This window comes from Neofelis nebulosa, chromosome 9, assembly GCF_028018385.1.
Source record: "Neofelis nebulosa isolate mNeoNeb1 chromosome 9, mNeoNeb1.pri, whole genome shotgun sequence".
Taxonomy (NCBI): Eukaryota; Metazoa; Chordata; class Mammalia; order Carnivora; family Felidae; genus Neofelis; species Neofelis nebulosa.
The window spans coordinates 52,841,674-52,861,171 of record NC_080790.1 but is presented as its reverse complement, the minus strand read 5'-3'; the positions used below and the strand labels follow the sequence as shown (position 1 = coordinate 52,861,171).

Genomic DNA, 19,498 nt, shown 5'->3' with positions numbered 1-19,498 from the left:
CCCATTTCTGAGATATTAGGGTTTGGGTGAAGATAAAGTGGATTTTCCTCAGCCGTGTCTGGGATCCTCGGGTGGGTGCTGGGTTATCTGACTTTCTTCCCAGACAGCGGGGTTGTGCCCGGGCCTTGAGAAAGCTCAAGACCTGGTTTCCTGTACAGAGGTGCTCTCCTTGCTCCCACTTTTCATTCTTCCAGATCCTAACTTATATCCTTTCACAGTTTTGCCAGGCCCCAAGCTTCCTTCCAGTTTGGGACTGTAATATCTGTCACTCTCCACGCCATCCTCCAATGCTGCCTCCTCCAGGGAGGCCCCTCTACTGGTGCTCTGGCCTGGTTTTGCAACCAACCTGTGGCCACACCCTTGCCTGATCTGCCCCATGTAGGGGACTGCAGAGCTCAGGGAGGATTGGGGCAGCACCATCCCTCCCCTGTCTTTCTTCCCCCAGTGCCCCAGCTGGGGATTCATGACTGCACAAACCCCATCTGGTCAACAACTCCAGTGACCTCCTTTGATATATTCCACCACCCAGAGAGAGGCAGTGTGCTAGAGAAGGTCCACAACAGGCTCTGGGCCTCCCAGGCCAGCCCAGACCCCTGCTCTGGGTCTGGAGAGCTGACAGCCACCTTGCCCCTCTCCTTAGGAGGAAAAGGCTGGGGCAGGCCAAGGTCTTACTGACCCGGAATCTGGGCTGCCCCAGGGAAGGAGGAGTGGAGGACAGCCAGCCCCTCCTCCTACCCTGCAAGGCAAGAGGATGATCCAAGGCTTCTGGTGGTTCCAGCCCAGAGAGAATCAAAGCCCAAGCCTGAGGCCTTAGGGTGAAGAGCGGAAAAGTCCAGCATTTAAAAGACAATGGATTATTAAAGAAAAAGAGAGAGAGAGAGAGAGAGGGGAGAAATTGAACACGAATGGAAATTACACTTCTAGCTGGATTATCTTTAAAGTCTGCCCATGGGATTACTGAGTTGGTACAGGCCCTCCAGGAGCATGAAGTGGGTGATCCTATAGATCTATGTTCTTTTCCAGAGTTTTCCAGTCTGGAATTATGAGAAAATTTGTATGTGTTGGGTGAAAGCATTTGCAGCGGGGGTAAAGACAAGGCTCCTTCTGTGCAAATAACCTTGTTTATTGAGCCATTAAACAGGATGAAACAGGTTTCTCTCCCTTGGGGCTTTTCTGAGCCTTAAAGTACTGACAGGCAGCAGAACTCTCCAAGGTAAGGGTATGGCAGGAGGACCGATGGTAGAGGACTGTGTTCCCAAGAATCACTGGAAGCCTTTGTTCTGGAATTACCAGTTAACATCTCCTGAGGAAACAGCATTTGGGAAACATTCCTGAATTGCTCTGTGGGTAATACTTCATTCTGTTATTTGCTGTCACATGTAAATCCTGCTCTCCTAAAGTACTGGAAGACAATTCTATAGAGCTGAAATCTGAACATTTCTCCTAAAAAATACTTGAGTCATATAATCTGTCATGGATCGTTGGGGCAGCCCCTTCAGACTTGCTCTAGGACGGCCCTCTCCAGAAAGGATTGTTTTTAAAGGGTGACCAACTCATCCCATTTTTACAACTGCAAGTGCCATATCCCAGGACCTCCCTCAGTCCTGCACAAACCAGACCACTGGTCTCATTACTTCTTTGCAGGTATTTCAACATATTTCAATAGCAGGGGTCAGCTCCAAGGAGCTCAGGAGCTCTCTGAGCCCTGCATGGCACCCTGCAAGAGGACTGTTTCAACTGATTAGGCTACTGCTCAGCCTTCTTCTTCCTTCTGTTTAGTCTTCTGCCCCACAGGTCACACTGGCCAGGTCACACTGGCCAGGGAAGGAAAGTTACCCGCCCTCACAAGACACTCTGCATCCTGGCTCTGGAATCCTAAAGAATCCCACTCATCCTGGCCCCTGCCCTGCACAGACTCTCCTACTCACCCCTCTTACTTCATTCACAGTGCTCTTCCTGCTCCTTCTCTCTGCCTGTCCAGTCAGTTCCTACCAGTCTTTCAAGACCCAGGCAGCATCCCTCCTCCACAAAAGCCTTGCCGAGATTTCTAGGCCACTCTAACCCCTTTCTTCTCTGACCTCTGTTTGTACTGAGTCCACAGTCCTCATCAGTCTCATCTGCTGCCTCCCTGTGACTTCTGAGCTTCTGAGTGAACTTTCTAGGAGGTGACGCCTTGCCTGCCCAGCCAGTCCGTGAGACCCACGTCTGTCCACCTGCAGCCTGGTTCAAGCCCTGGCAGGCACGTGAGGGTGCTCAGAAGGGATGCACTGGTTGCCACTAGAAGCCCCTTTCCCTCACTTCTGAGTGTCAGATTTTCAGGGAGGGGTGCCCACCCTTGGGAGAGTCCTAAAGGGGCCGGGTTAGAAGGGAGCAGGCTCACCCTCACACAGAGATGCAACGCTGGCTGATAGAAAGGGTAAGTTGAGGAGGAGGTTGCAAACCCTCAGGATTCTGGGAGGAGGGAGCTTGGGCTGGAAGGGAAGTCTTTTGGGCACCTGTAGGGAGTGGCAGAGCCAGTCAGGACGCCTGGCTACCCTGGAGCAAATCTCCCAGCCTCTGCTTTCCTCACTTCTCTCCCTCTACCTGACTCAGGGGACCACCCCTTCTCTCATGGGCTCTCCCTGGAGGTCCTGAGCCAGTCCAAGGCTTGAGCTGCTTACTGTGTGTCCAAACACAGACACTTAGTGCCTGATAAGAGGATCCTAGCCAGGCTCAGCTCCGGGAGACAAAGCCCCAGAGGTCTGGGTCCTGAATTCCCACCTCCTTCCAGGAGCCCTGTTGGCAGAGGCCTGTCTGATCCTAGGACTGCCCTTGCACTTGTCCCATCCCCAGGCAGCAGCTGGTGCTGGTGGTGACTTGCTCTGAGAGGGGTCCCTGCCCAGCCTCTACTGGCTCCAGACAGCCTCCTCTGTCCAAAAGAAGTCAGAGCAGAAAGAGAGGCCCTTGTCTAGACAGGTGCTAGTCTGGCAGAGGCTTATTTATCTCTTCTCCCTTCTGAGGTCCCAACACCTGCTCAGCCCCTTCCCAGAAAACAGTCCCACCCAGCCTGGGGACAAATACTCACCACAAGTGCTCAAGGGTGGGTGCCAAAACATGGAGTTTCTCCTTATTTTCCAGATTCTTCTGTGAGGCTCAAGGATTTGCAGATAAGGAGCCACAACTTTATAACCTTTATGTCCATTATACAGGATTTTGTATGTGGGAAATATTTCACTAGAAAGAGATGCACTCCATCCAAATGGTGGAATGCTACTCAGCAATGGGAAGGAGCCATTGAGACATACGACAACTTGAATGAGCCTCCAGGGAACTGTGCTTTGTGAAAAAAGCTTCCGTTTATATCACATTCTTGAAATTACAAGGTTATGGAAAATGAAGAACAAACTAGTGGTTGCCAGCATCAGGAAAGGGGATGGAGGAAGGGAGGGAGTGTGGATAAAAAAGGGGTACTTTGCGGGATCCTTGTGGAGACGGGACTGTGGCAGCCGACATATGGACCTACAATTGTGATGAAACTACACAGAACTAACACACATACACACACATGTGCACACACGAAAGCAGGTACAGGGAAACTGGGAAAATCTGGGAGACTGATAGATCTGTGTCAATATCTGGGTGTGATATTGTGCTACAGGCCCTGGGATCTCTCTGTAGTGTTGCTTACAATTGCTACAGTTGTCTCAATAAAAACAATTCTTTATTTTTGGAAAAAGAAGTAATTTTATTAAAGGGGGTGTCTGGTTTCCCTACATTTGCATATAGGCAAGGCAGGGGCCTGGAAGAGATGAGGCTTCCCCTCTACCCGCCTCTCCCTTGCAATGGAGGGACCTCTTCCCTCCTGGGAGCATCTGACCTCAGGGCTAGCCTGCCTAACCCACCCCACCCTCAGTGGTTTGCCCTTCCCTCCTGGGACACAGACTGTCGGCAGCTCAGAAAGTTCTGGGTCCAGGGCTCCAGCTAGGTGCCAAAGAACAAATCCTGAGAAAGGAATGGGACAGGCTGGGGAGTGGAAGTTGGTGAGACTCATCCCCCCTGCCCGCCCCTTTACATGTCTCAGACTCCCTACAGGGTCAGCCTCCTGGCCCTTGCTCCGGGTACACTTATTTCTGGATTTCCTGCTGTACTACAGCGTCAGGGCAGGTAACAACAGTTGGTGCAAAGTCAGATGACGGAATGTGGAATTCTATGATTTATTGAGCATCAGTGGCCTAAAGCATCCTGACCAAAAGTATGTACCAAGTGCCCCTAATCTGCTGAGAATTGGGGCCATCTGGTAGAGTGGAAAGGCTTTAGAGTCAGAAAGAACTGGGTTCAAACCCCAGCTTGGCCCTCTGTGAGGCCCTTGACCTATGGGCATTTTGGTCTCTATGAGATGGGCTTGCAGTTTATCTTATGGGTGTTGTGTAGTTAGGTGACATGATGCTCCTCTTCCCCCCCCCCCCCCCCATTAATCCTGGAGACGGCATCCTGGAGGGATGCCCAGGAGGAAGGAAACTAACCCCTCTGAACCTGACAAGAGGACAGGTTCCAAAAATGGCAGTCTAGACTGAACAACTAGAGGCTTCCTGGGGCCTGGAAAATCTCAGGAGAGGGAGACTGGTTAGAGGCCCTCACAGGAGAACTGGGCATCTTGGCAGCTGGTATGGCCGTGCCTCTTCACGCTGCTGCATGTTATTTAACCCTGGCCCTCAGATGCAAACCTGGGGAACTACTGGGGGAGAGGGGCGCAAGTGTTTGGTCTACACTGAAACCTGAAATGACTGAGTTCACCTGTACATGATTAGATTAATAGCAGAGGACTGAGACAGGAATTAATCTTAGTTGTAGGAAACGAGTTGCAGTTTAGCACCCCTGAGTTTGTGGTCTATCAAAAAGTGAACCCACTACACAGGTAAATACTTTCATACATGTACTTCTTTTTTTGTTTATCTATTTATTTTTGAGAGAGACAGAGCATGAGTGGAGGAGGGGCAGAGAGAGAGGGAGCCACCGAATCTGAAGCAGGGCCCAGGCTCTGAGCTGTCAGCGCAGGCCTTGACACAGGGCTCGAAACCACAAACTGTGGGATCATAACCTGAGGTGAAGTTGGACGCTTAATGGACTGAGCCACCCAGGTGCCCCATCATATATGTACTTTTAGGTACATATATGTACTGATACACACAGAGCACAGATGTCTCATACACACATAAAACATATATACCCAGTGTGAGCTGGTAAGTGTTTAGCAGTCAGCTTTCTGGAAAACAACAACCTGATTTATAGCAGTTATTGATTTCTGTGTTGTAAATATTCCCACCATGGCAATTTCGAGCTATAATGTGATTATCACCTAATGCAAGTTAGAAATATGTGCACAATTAGTTCTTTGTGAGCTAGTGTAAGACAGTTCCAGCATAGCACTGCAAAGTTACATTTATACATCTATGCGTCTGCTCAGAGGTGCCTACGTATCCAGGATTGCTTAGGTTCCTTTAAGAATTGAAATTCTAGGGGTGTCTAGGTGGCTCAGTCAGTTAAGTGGCTCAGGTCATGATCTCATGGTTAGTGAGTTCGAGCCCCACATCAGGCTCTGTGCTGACAGCTCCGAGCCTGGAGCCTGCTTCAGATTCTGTCTCCCTCTCTCTCTGCCCCCCTCCCACTCGCGCGCACGTACACTCTCTCTCTCTCTCAAAAAATAAACATTAAAAAAAAGAATTGAAATTCTAATTGTAATTTGATATGTACACTAAGTACAGAAAAATGCATAAAGATATTGTCTCAGATACATGTCCTTGTAAACACAGAAGTCACTTAGAAGCCTATACAGGTCCAAATATATAAATAAATATATATACACCTACATATAGGTAGGTACACGTAAGCCAAAACATGCATATAAACCACACACACAGACACCCACACACTCAGGAAGAAGGAATAAACCAACCTGATTTTCTGGGATGGCTGCACTGGCCTAAGACCGCACATCTTCAGGCCGAGGGCAGGAGACTAGAAGATCAGATAGATTATTTATAGTCAACCATCTACACCTGCTTCTGCACTCTGTCTCTCATACCCCTCCTCACATCTTCTGACTTATTCTCGGCTGTCCTGCAGGTCTGGAAGAGCCTGTCTCTTGCCTTACCAGCCCTGGAGTCCCACCTCCATCCCCAGTAAGGAGCTCCTTACCTGTCTTCTTTCACTGTGGGAAAGTGAACTCCAGCTTCTGTCTCTGCCCTCATCCCAGATCAACAGAGGGAGAGGTCAGCAGGACCCCTTACTTGGATCCCTCCTCCTGACTTCTGCTCTACCTTATCCCTTATCAATTCCTTGTTCATCTCATTCTTGCCTGGGCCATTGCCCCAGCTTTCTAAATGTCTCCCTGCTCCAGGTTCTTCCCTTCCATTTGTCCTGGTATAAGGAACCTGCCAGATTAATAATCCTAAACAGTGCTGAGGTCACACTTGTGCTGGCAACTTCCCAATTTAGGACAAATTAGGGCTGGATCCCTTTGAGGCCCCTTGACCACTTCTCCAACTCTTGCTCCCCCAGGCCAGTTTCCCTTCTGTTTTCTCCAAACATCTTTCTCTCCTCAATCAGTTCTGCAAATTGTCTGTGCTATAGAAACAGCTTGGGGGCGCCTAGGTGGCTCAGTTGGTTAGGTGTCTGACTTCAGCTCAGGTCATGATCTCAAGGTTTATGGGTTTGAGCCCCACACCGGGCTTTTTGCTGACAGCGCGGAGCCTGCTTTGGATTCTCTGTCTTCCTTTCTCTCTCTCAAAAACATTGAAAACAAAACAAAACAAAACAAAATTGTTCGTTTTTTTCTTTCGTTCATTCACAGTGGGGCATTTACTACCTCTCATGACTGCAGTACAGTGCTTTATAGTTTATAAGCACTCTCAAAACTACCCTGCCCTGAGGTTAGCCCTGTACTCCTCTCACCTGCCCTGGACTGAGGTTAGCCCTGGAAATACAGTGGTTAGTGATGTGGAAATGTGGGGGTTAGGAGCCGATGGCCAAGAAAGAATTCTTGACACATCTTTAGTGCAAAAAGGTGATTTTATTAAAGCACGGGGACAAGACCTGTGGACACAAAGAGCTGCCCTGGGATTATGAGGAGTGACTGATTATATATGATTTTCTACCCTATGGAGGGGAGGGTGATGACAGGGTTCCAGGACTTTGAATCTATAGGTTTCTGGAAGTTTGGCTATTGATAAGATCGTTTTTTTTTCTTGTAAATCATTAAGACAGTTGCAAACTGATACAGACTCTTGTCCTGCCTGACTGTGATCTCTGTCAGTTAACCACTAGTTTACTGTGAGCTTTATCAGTTAACCACTTGTTTCTCCCTCCAGCAAAGCATTAAGACAATTGGGTGTTCCTGGAGGAATGTTATACTCAGCCTGTCTCAAGTATTTGTCAAGTATTTGCTGCAGGTTATAAGGAAATTTATCTACATTTCTTTTACCTTTGTTCTCCACATCAGTGACTAAAAACAGCTGTTGTGCTTTCAAGTCAACATAACCTGTTGAGGACCTTGGGCCCCAAAGTCCTCTGCCCCAAGATCATAAGTGGATTTGGGAGAGAAGATATTTTCCTACTGTCCCCTTTGCCTGCCCCAACCCCCACTCCAAATGGAAATATGGCCTCCCTGGACTCACAGGGACAAAAAAGGGAAGACAGGGGCGCCTGGGTGGCGCAGTCGGTTAAGTGGCCGACTTCAGCCAGGTCACGATCTCGCGTCTGTGAGTTCGAGCCCCGCGTCGGGCTCTGTGCTGACAGCTCGGAGCCTGGAGCCTGTTTCCAATTCTGTGTCTCCCTCTCTCTCTGCCCCTCCCCTGTTCATGCTCTGTGTCTCTCTGTCCCAAAAATAAATAAAAAACATTGAAAAAAAATTAAAAAAAAAAAAAAAAAAAAAGGGAAGACAGAGAACAAGACTGTGGCTTGCAGAAGAGGACTTTACCAACCACATGAGCATCACAGGAGGGGCTGTTGGGATGTTGCAAGCCCAGTATAATGGGCCATTAAACTTTTACAAAGCTAAATAGAGGTTAACACTTGTCTCCATTGCAACATCTTATTTCCTTCCCATAACTACCACACCCATAGTAAGGAACATTTGTGTAAGCCTAAACTCATACTTTGGTTTCAGAGCCTCAGTTTCCTCACTTGTAATATGTGGTTAGAAGTCTCTGGTATTTTCATGGGGTTGGTAAAATGATCAAACGAGATAAAGGTACATGTAAGAGTTTTATGGAACTATAACGTACAATGCTGTCAAAAGTTCAGAAATAACAGAAGTAAAACCAAGGAGTCATTGAAGTAGTAAAAGTTTACTGTGCACACTCCAAAATAAAGGGTTTGCAAACTAGGAGCACTCAAACCAAAACATGGAATGAGGTTCACTGTTGTCACATATTGTTATAAAACAGCTTATTTAGTGACAAAACAGTGACTGTTTATTCTTTACTGTGATTGGTTATTTATGGTGTCTAAATGGGATATCTGTCTTGATAGATGGGGCCTCCAAAATGTGGGGCAAAGATCAGGTGGAAGCTGCTGGCTTGGGAGGTGAAAGAATTCACCTTCAGCAGAACAAAGGAAACAGGTTATTGAATACACCACAAGGGAGAAGCAGGCAAAACAGCAAAGGAGAAGCTGTGGACAACAAGGCAGTGGGTGGGGGCTGTTTTTAAAGGGGGAAGAGGAGGTACGGCCACGTAGGGAATTCTCCCTTTTTTGGTAACTATACCTGGTTGTAAGTAGCCCATTGGTCAATTAGGGCCTATGGATATTTTGAGGTGGGTGGCCCGATGCGCCTGTCTGTACTCAGCCAGGGAGCCCTTGTGGGCCTTTTCTACATTCCATTGCTCAAGCCTGTTTGCCTACAAGTGGCCTCTGCTGTTGTAACATTAAAATTTTCTTAAATGATAGGGAACTGGTCAGTGGTTACTTCTTATGAACCTTGGGAAACAGTTTAAGTTTTGCTTATGATTTCTAGAGGAAAAAGCAAGAAATGACCCAGGTCAAGTTAGCCTTGCAAAATAAGCTAAATTAAGCCTTGTTTGTTTGACTAGACTGGTTTTGTCCTCTCAGGGAGTTTTCAAAGCTGGTCTCTGTTTGTTAGCTTATTTTGCAATCCTGTATTTTACAATTACAGCACATCTCATTTTGGACTAGCCACATTTCAAGTGTTCAGAAGTCCCATATGGCTAGGGTGCTGGACAGCACATGGTAATTAACTATGTAAATAAAAATTAGTTAAAATCTGTGTTGTACTTTAAGGTTTCCAAAATTCTTCTGGTATTTATTTAAGTTCTGTGTTATTCTGGGGAGGTGGATGTTAAGCATTTCCATCGTAGATGGTGAGCGGCAGCAATTGTGTGTAATTCACCCAAGGTCATCAGCTAATTAGTGGTGAACCTAATCCTTTCATTGGAATCTTGGAATCTGGGCACTTTCTCTTCTGCTTCCTTTTCTAAACAAGCAGTACAAAGGGAAACTTTGTCACACATACAGGCCCCAAAGCTGACTGCACTAGTGTGCAAAAAGGCACAGTCCTTTCAAATCCACCTGTAATCTCCTCTCCTCTAAAAAACCTGCCTAGTTTAATCCCACCAGAATCTATGAGTTCCATTATTCTAAAAACGTGTGTTAGATTAAGCACCTTCCAGCTCAGATGTTCTAGGAACGTAAATGATACAAATGGGCATACAAAAATCCTCTCTCTGATATTCTCTATGACGCAGTGATTTACATTTTAACTACTCTTGAAGGGTCCACTGTGGTGTTTCAGCGTCCCAAATAGGTAAGACATGAGATAAAGACTCCTCTCTTCCAGTCTAAAAAAGCACATATATGCCAAAGGTTCACACCAAAACATAACCAGACCCAACTGGCAATCAGGGAAAGAAGCTACTAATGCAGGGTTTCTCTAGAAGGAGATGCAAGTTACGTCGCGGGGAAGGGGGGGGGGGGGGGCGGGCAGAGCCGGGACCAGGCCAGGACTCCTCCCTAAGGCTGAAGAGATGCCAAAGGCAGCTGACTTCCCTCCTGACCTGACAAGCTGTCCCATCGTGGGCCCCGAGCAGCCTGGAGGAGTCGGCTGAGTGCTGCAGGAGCCCCAGCCCGGCTCCTAACCATGGCTAGTATTCCCCGCCCCCCTCCCCTTCTCGCTCTTTCCCTTTTCCAATTCCGTGTAAAGAAGGAGAGTGGGGTGGTAGTTGGAGGGCAACAAAAGTTTTGTAGTCTATGTCCCCGCAAATACCCTCCCTGCACAAAGACTTGAACTGAGCGGGTACTAAGAGCTGACCGCTCCCTTATCCGGGTTGCAAGGACAGCCTCGAGGGCTCTTCTTTCCCAGCCCAATTCTAGTTACTTCCGGTTAAGCACATTCGGCATGAGCGCAGCAAAAAGTCTGCGTGGTGCTTGTACGCGCAAGCGTGACTTTTGCCATCTCCAGGCAGGTGCCGGGTTGGCCATCCTAATTTTTAACGCAGTGCCCCTAACTTGTGCGCTCAGCGCCCCGGGGGCCCACATCCACGCAGGGAACTGGTCGCACCTCAGTCTCAGAGTCCGTCACCGACAGCCAACGTGGCTCACAGGCTGTGCGCACGCGCGAGGCGGGGCTGCCAGTAACTTCCGGGCGCTGGGGAGGTGGGCAGGGCACTGACGTATCCAGCAGGTGGGAACCGGACACACCTTTCTGGCTCCTTCATTTGGGATCTGGTATCCATCTCCGGAGGCAGGGTCCAGGAGGTGGGGAGGGATCCGGCCGGCGTCCGGAGTTGCCGCAGAGGCCCTCACTGGCTCCGCCCCAGGCTAGCGGCGGCTCGCTAGGCCACTCCCCGCGCAGACAGCTGGACGGCGCGGACGTTCACGTGACGCGGGGCGGTGCGGAGCGGGCAGGTGGGCGGGAGGAAACCAAACAGCGGGATCCGCGGCTGCGGCGGCGCACTACAGGCATGGCCGCTCTCTACGGGGGTGTAGAGGGGTGAGTGCGGCCCGGCGGAGGGAACCCGGGAGGGGCAGCTTGGAAACGGTCGGAGGGCGGAAGGAAGCCCGTGCCCAGGCTGGCAGGCTGGTGACCTGCCACCTTAGAGTCTGGCCACTTTAGGCATCTGAAGTGCGGGGGCCTTGCGGAGGAGGGGTGTGTGCAAGCGCAGCCATGCCTTTCCGCGCGGGATCGTGTGCCGTGGCCACAGCCAGGGCGCGGGGTCTTTTATGTTTCACGGCGGAACCACACCTCTTTTTCCCACGAAGACCCACTCCACCGGCCCCAGTTAGAGAAGTTCCTTTTCCTCATTCCCGACCCTGGAGAGAGTTTGGCTGAACTGGTGTCAGGTGTGAAGTTGCTGGACTGGGGTGGGGAGTGGGAGTGTGGTGGAAGCCGGGACAAAGACCTTTGCCAGAGGGTAGCCCAAGTGCTAGCCTGTACTAGTGTCTGGAACCCCTCTCTGTTCTTGTCGGCACTTCAGGCTCCTCACGCTAGATCGAGCCCTCTGTCATTCTTGGATTTTTCCTGCTTAAAAGCTCGTTTACTAGATTTTTTGTAATAATGCTTCTCTGTATGACTGTGGGCAAGACTTTGGCCCTATCTGGGCTTTTATCACATGTATAAAGTGAGAAGAGGGATGAATGAGAGGATTGCCAAGTCCCCTGCCAGTGAAAGCATTCTGTGGATGTGGGTGTGTCAAACCCGAGCTTAATAGAGGGTGGCTCTTGTCTCAGCCCAGGTACTTACTTTTGAATCTGAAATTGGGATTACCTCTGTGGCAGCCACATCCCACTGCTGGCTCGCAACCCAATGTCTCTTTTTTTTTTTTAACGTGAATTTTTGAGGTTGATCTCCCCCATCCTATCTGTTAAAAAAAAGTACAGGAGCTTGTGTTTATCCATGTTCTATTCATGTGTAAGATAATGGCGTATTTTTCTAGTTTGTCAAATTCTTTTGGATACTGAATCTGCCACCTCGTGCATTGACTACACCCTTGAAACTTCTTGTCGTCTTTGAGTTTGAACAGTGGGACGTTTGGTGTCCTCTTCTGATATTCCCAAGAGTACTGATCGATAAAGAAACGTACATCACACCGCCACAGACCTCTCACCAAACTACCAATGACCGTTTCCCCCATTAATAAGCATTTTGCCATTTGGTTGCCTAAGTAGGCATAAACTCTCCCTGCCATCTGGCCAGTGTTTCTCCCAAGGGTTTCTTGAAGAACTGGGAACTGGACCTTGAAAGGCAGCCTTTAGCTATTGTGAAAGAAGCAGAGATGTGTGCCGTTCCCTTTAGTCACATTTACTGAGTGTTGCTGTGCCAGGCATGAGGGTGGATACGTGATCCAGAGCTTGGCCCCATGGAGCTGGTAGTCTAGTGAGAGGCAGATAGGAAAACATCTAAACATTCTTAACAGAATCTTTGAGAGTTATGGGGGCACTGATACGGCTTAACTGAGGCAGCCATGGGGGTTGGGGTGGGCCACATGTCAGAGGTCTCAAGGACCAGGTGATCGAGAAGTAGGGTCTTGCAGGATAAGTAGGACATTCCCAAGGGAGGCTGAGCAGGAACGTTTCACTTCGGTAGCACATCAAACACCAAACCACAGAAGTGGGCTTGGGCACGGGACTTGGGTTTGCTGAAGCTGCCTCCATCTCACTGGACTCTGCCTGTGACAAAGGACTGCTTAAGCTTAGCCGTACCTGCAGGTTTGTCTGAGTAAGACTGAGTGCCGCCTTGTGTTTTGTAGGGGAGGCTCACAGTCCAAGGTCCTTTTACTCTCAGAGGATGGGCGGATCGTGGCAGAAGCGGATGGACTCAGCACAAACCACTGGGTAAAGACCACAGTGAGGGACCAGTGGGTTTGGTTGTGCTTTTATTCTCTGTAGCTCCCATTAAGGTGGTGGTTGGGGCCACTTACAGCAGCCTATAGGGGCTACACAGGTCATGTAAGCCTTTGTAACTTCTCTTCCCTTGCTTGGGGCCAGCTGATCGGGAAAGACAAGTGTTTGGAGAGGATCAACGAGATGGTGAACAGGGCCAAGATGAAAGCAGGGGTGGATCCTCTGGTCCCTCTACGAAGCTTGGTGAGTCTGGGATAGAGCCTGGGAATTAAGTCACAGAAACACAGCGATTTTCACTAGATGAGTCTGATAACGACAGAGTGAAAGGCCTTGAGGGCTTAGTCTCTGATGTAGAAACACATATTCTCACCTGTTCTTGTGGCTCAGCACAGAGCTTGACCTATAAGCATTCATTAAATGTTAGCCGTTATTCTTAGCTCGGATGTTTCTCTCAAGTTGCTGTAGTGCTGACCACTCCCTGGCCATAGCCTCAGTGAGATGTTCTGCAGGCCCAGCTAAACCCCATGTGTTCCAAACCAAGTCTGTCTCCTCTGCTTGCTCTTCCACCTGACTTTTCTGTTCAGGGCACTACTGACCCTCTCATGCTACAAACCTGGCATTGTTGAATCCCCTCTCCGGGTTCATTCCCAGATCAGGTTCCTCTTGCAGCCACAGCCCTCTGACGGGTCATGTTTAGGGTAGAAGGACGACTTATGCCCCGACATAGAGAGAAGGGACAGACACCATGAAGGGAGGGGGTTGCGAAAGGAGCTGAGTCTAGGGTGCTGCTCGCTAGCTCACCTCCCCTGTGGCCTAGGGCCTGTCCCTGAGCGGAGGGGAGCAGGAGGACGCGGTGAAGATGCTGACGGAGGAGCTGAGGGACCGATTTCCCTACCTGAGTGAAAGCTATTTAATCACCACCGATGCTGCCGGCTCCATCGCCACCGCTACGCAGGATGGTGAGGAGAAGGGAGGGGTGAGACTGAGAACTGGTTTTCTTGGGAAAGCCCCTTCAGGATAGCCAGCAGAACTTGTCTTACAATATCTGGAAGGCAGGCGTCAGCATACCCCGTTCCCTTCTCCCTGTTCTTTTTATTGGCTTAAGTTCCTGTCAGAACAAGGCCCGGGACAGAAGGTGGGAGGGCAGAACAGTATCTTGATGAGAGGCAAGAAGAGTGAAACCTAAGAGTGTACTGCAGAGGAGGGAGCCCCTGGGCAGTGCGGGGATGGGGATGGCTGGGAAAGCAGTTAAGTGCTAAAAAGAAAATGGGAGGAGCTCTGTGGTAGCAGTGTAAAAGGGCCTTGGTATTATTGCAAGATCAGCATTTCAATCTCTGTTCCTATTTTGCCAGCGTACCATCTTGGAGAAGTTCTAGAACTCTCTGAGTTTCAATTTCCTCCACTCTAAAATGGGGCGGTTGTATTCACAAATGTAGTTTAGAATGTTGAATCAGTATCACTGTGTGAACAGGATCTGGCATAATCCCTGGCTCATAATAGGCACTCAGTAAGGCAGGTAGTCTCTTGGCTGGGAGAGGAGACAGGCTCGTGTTCCTCTTGTCTTCCAGAGAAGGGCTCTGTGTAGACTGGAGCTTCTTTGAGACTCAGGCCCTCCACTTTCAGGCAGGAAACTAGCTGGGCTCGGTTATCTCTACAAGATTGGGTGGTGAACCCAGGGCTGGTTTCTGTCCTGTCTTTCCTCAGAAGCTGTGTGCTCCGTGGGGGGCCTTGACTACACTGAACCTCCCATGCCCTTTCCCCAGGTGGGATCGTGCTCATCTCTGGGACAGGTTCCAACTGCAGGCTTATCAACCCGGATGGCTCAGAGAGTGGCTGTGGCGGCTGGGGCCACATGATGGGGGACGAGGGCTCAGGTGAGCTCATGCTAACTGGGCCTGGCTCTGGCTCGGGGTCCTGGACCCTTCTCTTCCTTCACCTCCCCATCTTCCTCTCCCCCTGCCCTTGGCCCCCGACCCCTTGGGGCTTTCCTCAGACAGCTCCTGAAAAGTTGTTCTGAGTACAGGATAATGACTGAGAGGTGCCAGACTAGTGGTTGACCTTAGTCCTCAGCAGTGATCTGTATCCAGATTCAGGTTCATGCCTCAGCGTAATAGTTGTTGCCTACCTGTGTTCACTTTTGGAGTCCTTTGGGAGAAATTGACACTATGAAAGTTAAGGCCATAGGTGCCAGGACATCCTGTATCCGTCTGCTAGTAGGAGAGAGGTATAGAAACTCCTCCTGCATGACCTCTTCATAGGTAGCAGGTGTACATTTTCATAGGGGCCTTTGGGGTCAGTTCATGGCAGTGACTACAGTGGTTTGTGTGACAGCTGACCGACTTTATTTTGGGGTAGGAGCTAGTGTGACACCGCTTCCGCTGTCCTGTCTTCCCCCTAGCTTTCCCTTAGTGGATTGGTCAGATACAGTTTAAACTGAGGCCCCAAGGCTGAGAGTTGGGGCACCTAATTTGCTGTAATATCCATGCTAATCATTGACTTGTCTAGGTCTGAGTTTCCCTATCTGTGAACCCAGGGAGATTGCCCCATCTACTTAGTCCTCTCTGCTTTCCACAGCCTACTGGATTGCACACCAAGCAGTGAAAATAGTGTTTGACTCTATTGACAACCTAGAGGCGGCTCCTCATGACATTGGCTACATCAAACAGGCAATGTTCAACTATTTCCAGGTACTTCCCCCTGCCTCTGGTAAACATGCACACCTGGGATGGGCAATGGCTGCTGAGCAGGAGGGAATGTAGATGGATGAGCCAAAGGGAAGTTGGGGTGAGTTGTGGGTCAGAGCTGGAGGATGGAAAAGTTCCAAGTGAGGACAGGATTCATAATGATGTAGGTGATACATTCCATGAGGTTGTCAGGCATGAGGAATAGGTAGGCTGGGGACAAGTGGTTAGCTAGAATTCATTCTTGGGCAGCTAGACCCTGCTGGGAGATGAAGGCAGATGCCATTTTAGGCTTGAATGAGAAGTGCAGGGTGAGATCAGGAGACTGTGTACTCAGAGACAGCAGGTGAAGGTTGCACAGGTGTGTTGGACAATGAGCTGTCTCTGGCCTGTATGGGTCAGGGAGGACAGCTTATTAAAGAGTTGGGCAGGGAAAGTTCTTAGGGAGATAAAATCTCCTACCCAGGGCATTAGGGACTGACTTTTCCTCTGTCTGGGCCATGCTTACTTGTAGTGGGTTAGGAAACAGCTGCCTTTAGCTGAACCTGAGGTAAAGGGGGAGACAAGGAAGAGAAATCTATTTGATAGACACCTCTGAGTGGGAGCTGCTTTACGGGGGCTAGGGATCGGCTCAGTGAAGGAAATTAGAGTTGCTGGAAGATAGGACCTGTGTTTTCAAAGTTCATGGATTGATGATTAAAGAGAAACTCTGGCCAGGGCCAAGGTGAGGAATGGGGAAGGACCAGGAAGAGAAATTACTTTGGATAGCAGTTGCCGTGGGAAGTGGAGTTAAGCTACCCTGACCCAACAGATTGGTTCTACACCCACCGATATATCTGCCACTCCCTCTTTTGTCCTTTAGTCATTCTTCTAAAGTCGTTTCAAAGATTAAGGGAGACCATGTTCATAACATGCTTAATATATTGCTGTAGGTGCCCAAATTGTAGCCCCCTTGTTCCATTTTCGTAGTGTATTCTGGGGAGGCACTGGTTCCTCAGGACCTGCAGAGGCAGTTTGTTGAGGTGAAAGAAGGGAGAGAAGTTTGTGGTCAGAGAGGTTTGGGAGAAACAAATAGATTTCTTGGTTCTGGACTTCACAGGGCCTTTAATTTGCTAATGTGCACTGTGACTCAGGGTTGCAATGTGCGACAGTCCTTAGATTCCTTTCCCCAAAGAAATCTTTTCATGAGCAACTCAAGGAACTACTGAACACACCTTGGTGAGCCCAGATCTGTGATATGTGCTGTATGTATCCAAGCTAAGGACAAGGAGTGATGGAATCCATGTGGGGAAAACAACTTTTTTCAAATGAGAAATCTCAAATCTTTATATTCTCTAGAACTTAAGAAACAAACATTATTCCAGCTTTCCAAACAGAGACATCAGGAAGGTCAACTTGGGTGGGCCAACTGGTTATTTTCCTTTGTTTCTGATAACTATCTGTGCCCTTTCTCTGTCTCTCAGGTGCCAGATCGGCTAGGAATCCTCACCCACCTGTATAGGGACTTTGATAAATGCAGGTTTGCTGGGTTTTGCCGGAAAATTGCAGAAGGTACTAGATAGAGGTGGGGCAGGGTTTTATTTAGTTTGTTTCTCAAAGACCTCCCTAATTGGGGGATAGAATGGGGTTCGTATGGAAACTGGAAGCTAATTTCCCTTTGACCAAGTGATTTCAGTTCTCTGCCCCCATGCGCCTTGGTTCTGGTGGGCCTTGGAATGGAGCTTGAAGGACACGTGGGTTGTATGAAAATTATTTTATATTATCTATGTTTCTCTTCTTGACAGCTGTTATGGCTTGTGCAGGCTATGTTTCTGTTTCTGAGAAATTTATGAAGCAATTCTTTGGTCACATCTATAATTACAAAAAAAACAAAACAAAACAACTAATGATACCCAAAAACCTAGGAGGTCATAGAGAGGTTTGGCCTGTTGGGCTGGGTGTCAGGAGAAGCTAAACCATAGGGCTTGCTTGCCTGCACATTGCTTCTCCACTATAAGGTTCATACTCCTTTCATTTGATTCCTAAAGCCTCATGGCATTATAGGACCCTCTTAGGTCTTGCTGGACTGAGACCCTTTCAGAGCAGAGCTAGGGAGGGGCTGACCAACAGCAGGCTGTTGGATGGGGGCTTAGGGGGGCGGGGAGGCAGGAGCACCAGCCAGCTGCCCAAGTAAGGTCTTGGGTCCCTAGAGGTGAGAGACCTTCAGGGATAGACTCAGTAACTGTGTAACCTGGAGTACAGACCAGGTGGCACTGTGCTCTTCCGGGGCGGGGGGGGCTGCCCCTTCTCATGCACGTGGGATGAACCTCCTCCATAACAGGACACCCCTCCTAAGGTGGGAGTATGTGGTGTGGGCAGGGGAGTAAGGATGGAGAGACCACTTTGGAGGCTTGCTTACCTACATGCCAATGAGATGGGCATCCATTCCTACTTTGCTAGCTATGGGTACTCCTGTTGCTGCCCTGCAACAGAGGGAATAGCAGAGGACAGGCAGCTCGCTAGGTATTCACCAGCTCCCTTCCCTCCCCTCTCCCCCAGGTGCTCAGCAAGGAGATCCCCTTTCCCGTTTTATCTTCAGGAAGGCTGGGGAGATGCTGGGCAGACACATTGTGGCTGTGTTGCCTGAGGTTGACCCGGTGAGTTGAGGTGGGAAATGAATCCTCATTTATCCCCGCAGGTGGGATGCTGCAGGGCCAGATTTGACTCTTTCTCATTAGGGTTGAGACTGTCCTATCAAACTCTGTAAATGGGGCACAATTTTAAATGAGCTTAGGGTATGAGAAAAATTCCGTATAAAGTCTGTAACACATGGAAATTCTTGGGTCCAGAGCCTCCCCTCTGTGGCCGGCCTGCAACCTGTATTTGTATATAGTAAATTGGTTTAATGTGGTGCATGTTTTTGTCGATTTCCATCTCTTCCCTTCCCTCCTCTGTATTGTTGCTTAACCCTTTTTCCTTTCCTTTCCCTCCCTTGGTTTTATGAATCCCCCTGTTTTTCTCCCTTATTTTCCATACACCTTGGCTAGAGGGAGAATAACTGGGATAGGGTAGGCTGGACTTAAGAAACTACCCCACTTCAGCACTGGATAGGTTTGGTCACCCCCAGTAGCCATTTCTGCTCTCTGCCAGGTCTTGTTCCAGAGGGAGATGGGCCTCCCCATCCTGTGTGTGGGCTCTGTGTGGAACAGCTGGGAGCTGCTAAGGGAAGGTGAGTATAGGGTGGGTGGCAGAAGGGGGTGCTTGGGAAAGCTGCCTGCTCAGGGAGGACTTGGGACCTGGGCCCAGAGGCTTGGATAGGCCATAGCCCTTAGCCTTCACTCTGCCATGGAGCCCTTATACAGTGTCCCATCTAGCTTCCTTGAAGTCTTAAACGATGTTCTTTTTAAAGGATTTATTAAATATGCACCACTTTTTTAAAACATTTTATTTTATTTTTTGAGAGACAGAGACAGAGTATGGGCAGGGGAGGGGCAGAGAGAGAGAGGGAGACAGAGAGTCCAAAGCAGACTCCAGGCTCTTAAGCTGTCAGCACAGAGCCCGTTGCGGGGCTAGAACCCATGAACTCGAGATCATGACCTGAGCTGAAGTTGGACACTCAACCAGCTGAGCCACCCAGGCGCCCCTAATATGCACCACTTTTTAAAGATTAAAGATAAACCTCACTTAAAATGAGAGCTACTGACCAGCATGTGGTGACATTTGTAGTCAACACAGTCCCAGCCAGAAGGAAACCAACCCAGCATTGGTTGGTTCGGGTAACTGTGGTTTCCATTAGACATTCTGAAGTAGTTCAAGGACCCCATTGCTTCCTTGGAGTTCCTGGCATTGGGTGCTTGGTGGCTGCAGGCTCTAGGACCCCACAGCCATTACTGGGCTTCTGTACCCTGCTGCCCTGTCTGTTAGGGATTTGGCATGTGGGCCCCTCGAAGACCTGTGTGGGAATGCCTCAGGGCCTGGGCCTCTTCTTTCCCTGTCTTTGTCCC

General features: G+C 49.3%; 1 protein-coding gene and 1 long non-coding RNA gene across 6 annotated transcripts in view; one reads left to right on the top strand and one right to left on the bottom strand.

Moving 5' to 3' along the window:
• Positions 1-8,305: 8,305 nt before the first annotated feature.
• LOC131484942 (uncharacterized) lies at positions 8,306-10,797 on the bottom strand. Of its 2 annotated transcripts, none has more exons than XR_009248514.1 (2): positions 10,693-10,797; positions 8,306-9,469 (listed from the first exon to the last, which is right to left on the bottom strand). It is a non-coding gene; the product is annotated as an uncharacterized LOC131484942 (long non-coding RNA). The 2 variants fall into 2 exon arrangements; XR_009248513.1 differs by lacking the exon at positions 10,693-10,797 and adding an exon at positions 10,553-10,682.
• Positions 10,798-10,853: 56 nt separating this feature from the next.
• NAGK (N-acetylglucosamine kinase) overlaps positions 10,854-19,498 on the top strand; it is a 40,576-nt gene continuing 31,931 nt past the window's right edge. For 3 of the 4 annotated variants that reach the window (XM_058683764.1, XM_058683767.1, XM_058683765.1), the window contains exons 1-9: positions 10,854-10,984; positions 12,741-12,825; positions 12,979-13,077; positions 13,652-13,793; positions 14,598-14,708; positions 15,409-15,521; positions 16,979-17,066; positions 18,054-18,151; positions 18,645-18,723. In XM_058683764.1, coding sequence (XP_058539747.1) covers positions 10,956-10,984; positions 12,741-12,825; positions 12,979-13,077; positions 13,652-13,793; positions 14,598-14,708; positions 15,409-15,521; positions 16,979-17,066; positions 18,054-18,151; positions 18,645-18,723 — 844 coding nt within the window. In that variant the 5' untranslated portion in view covers positions 10,854-10,955. The remainder of the gene's footprint in view (positions 10,985-12,740; positions 12,826-12,978; positions 13,078-13,651; positions 13,794-14,597; positions 14,709-15,408; positions 15,522-16,978; positions 17,067-18,053; positions 18,152-18,644; positions 18,724-19,498) is intronic. The other variant, XM_058683766.1, reaches the window with a different exon arrangement.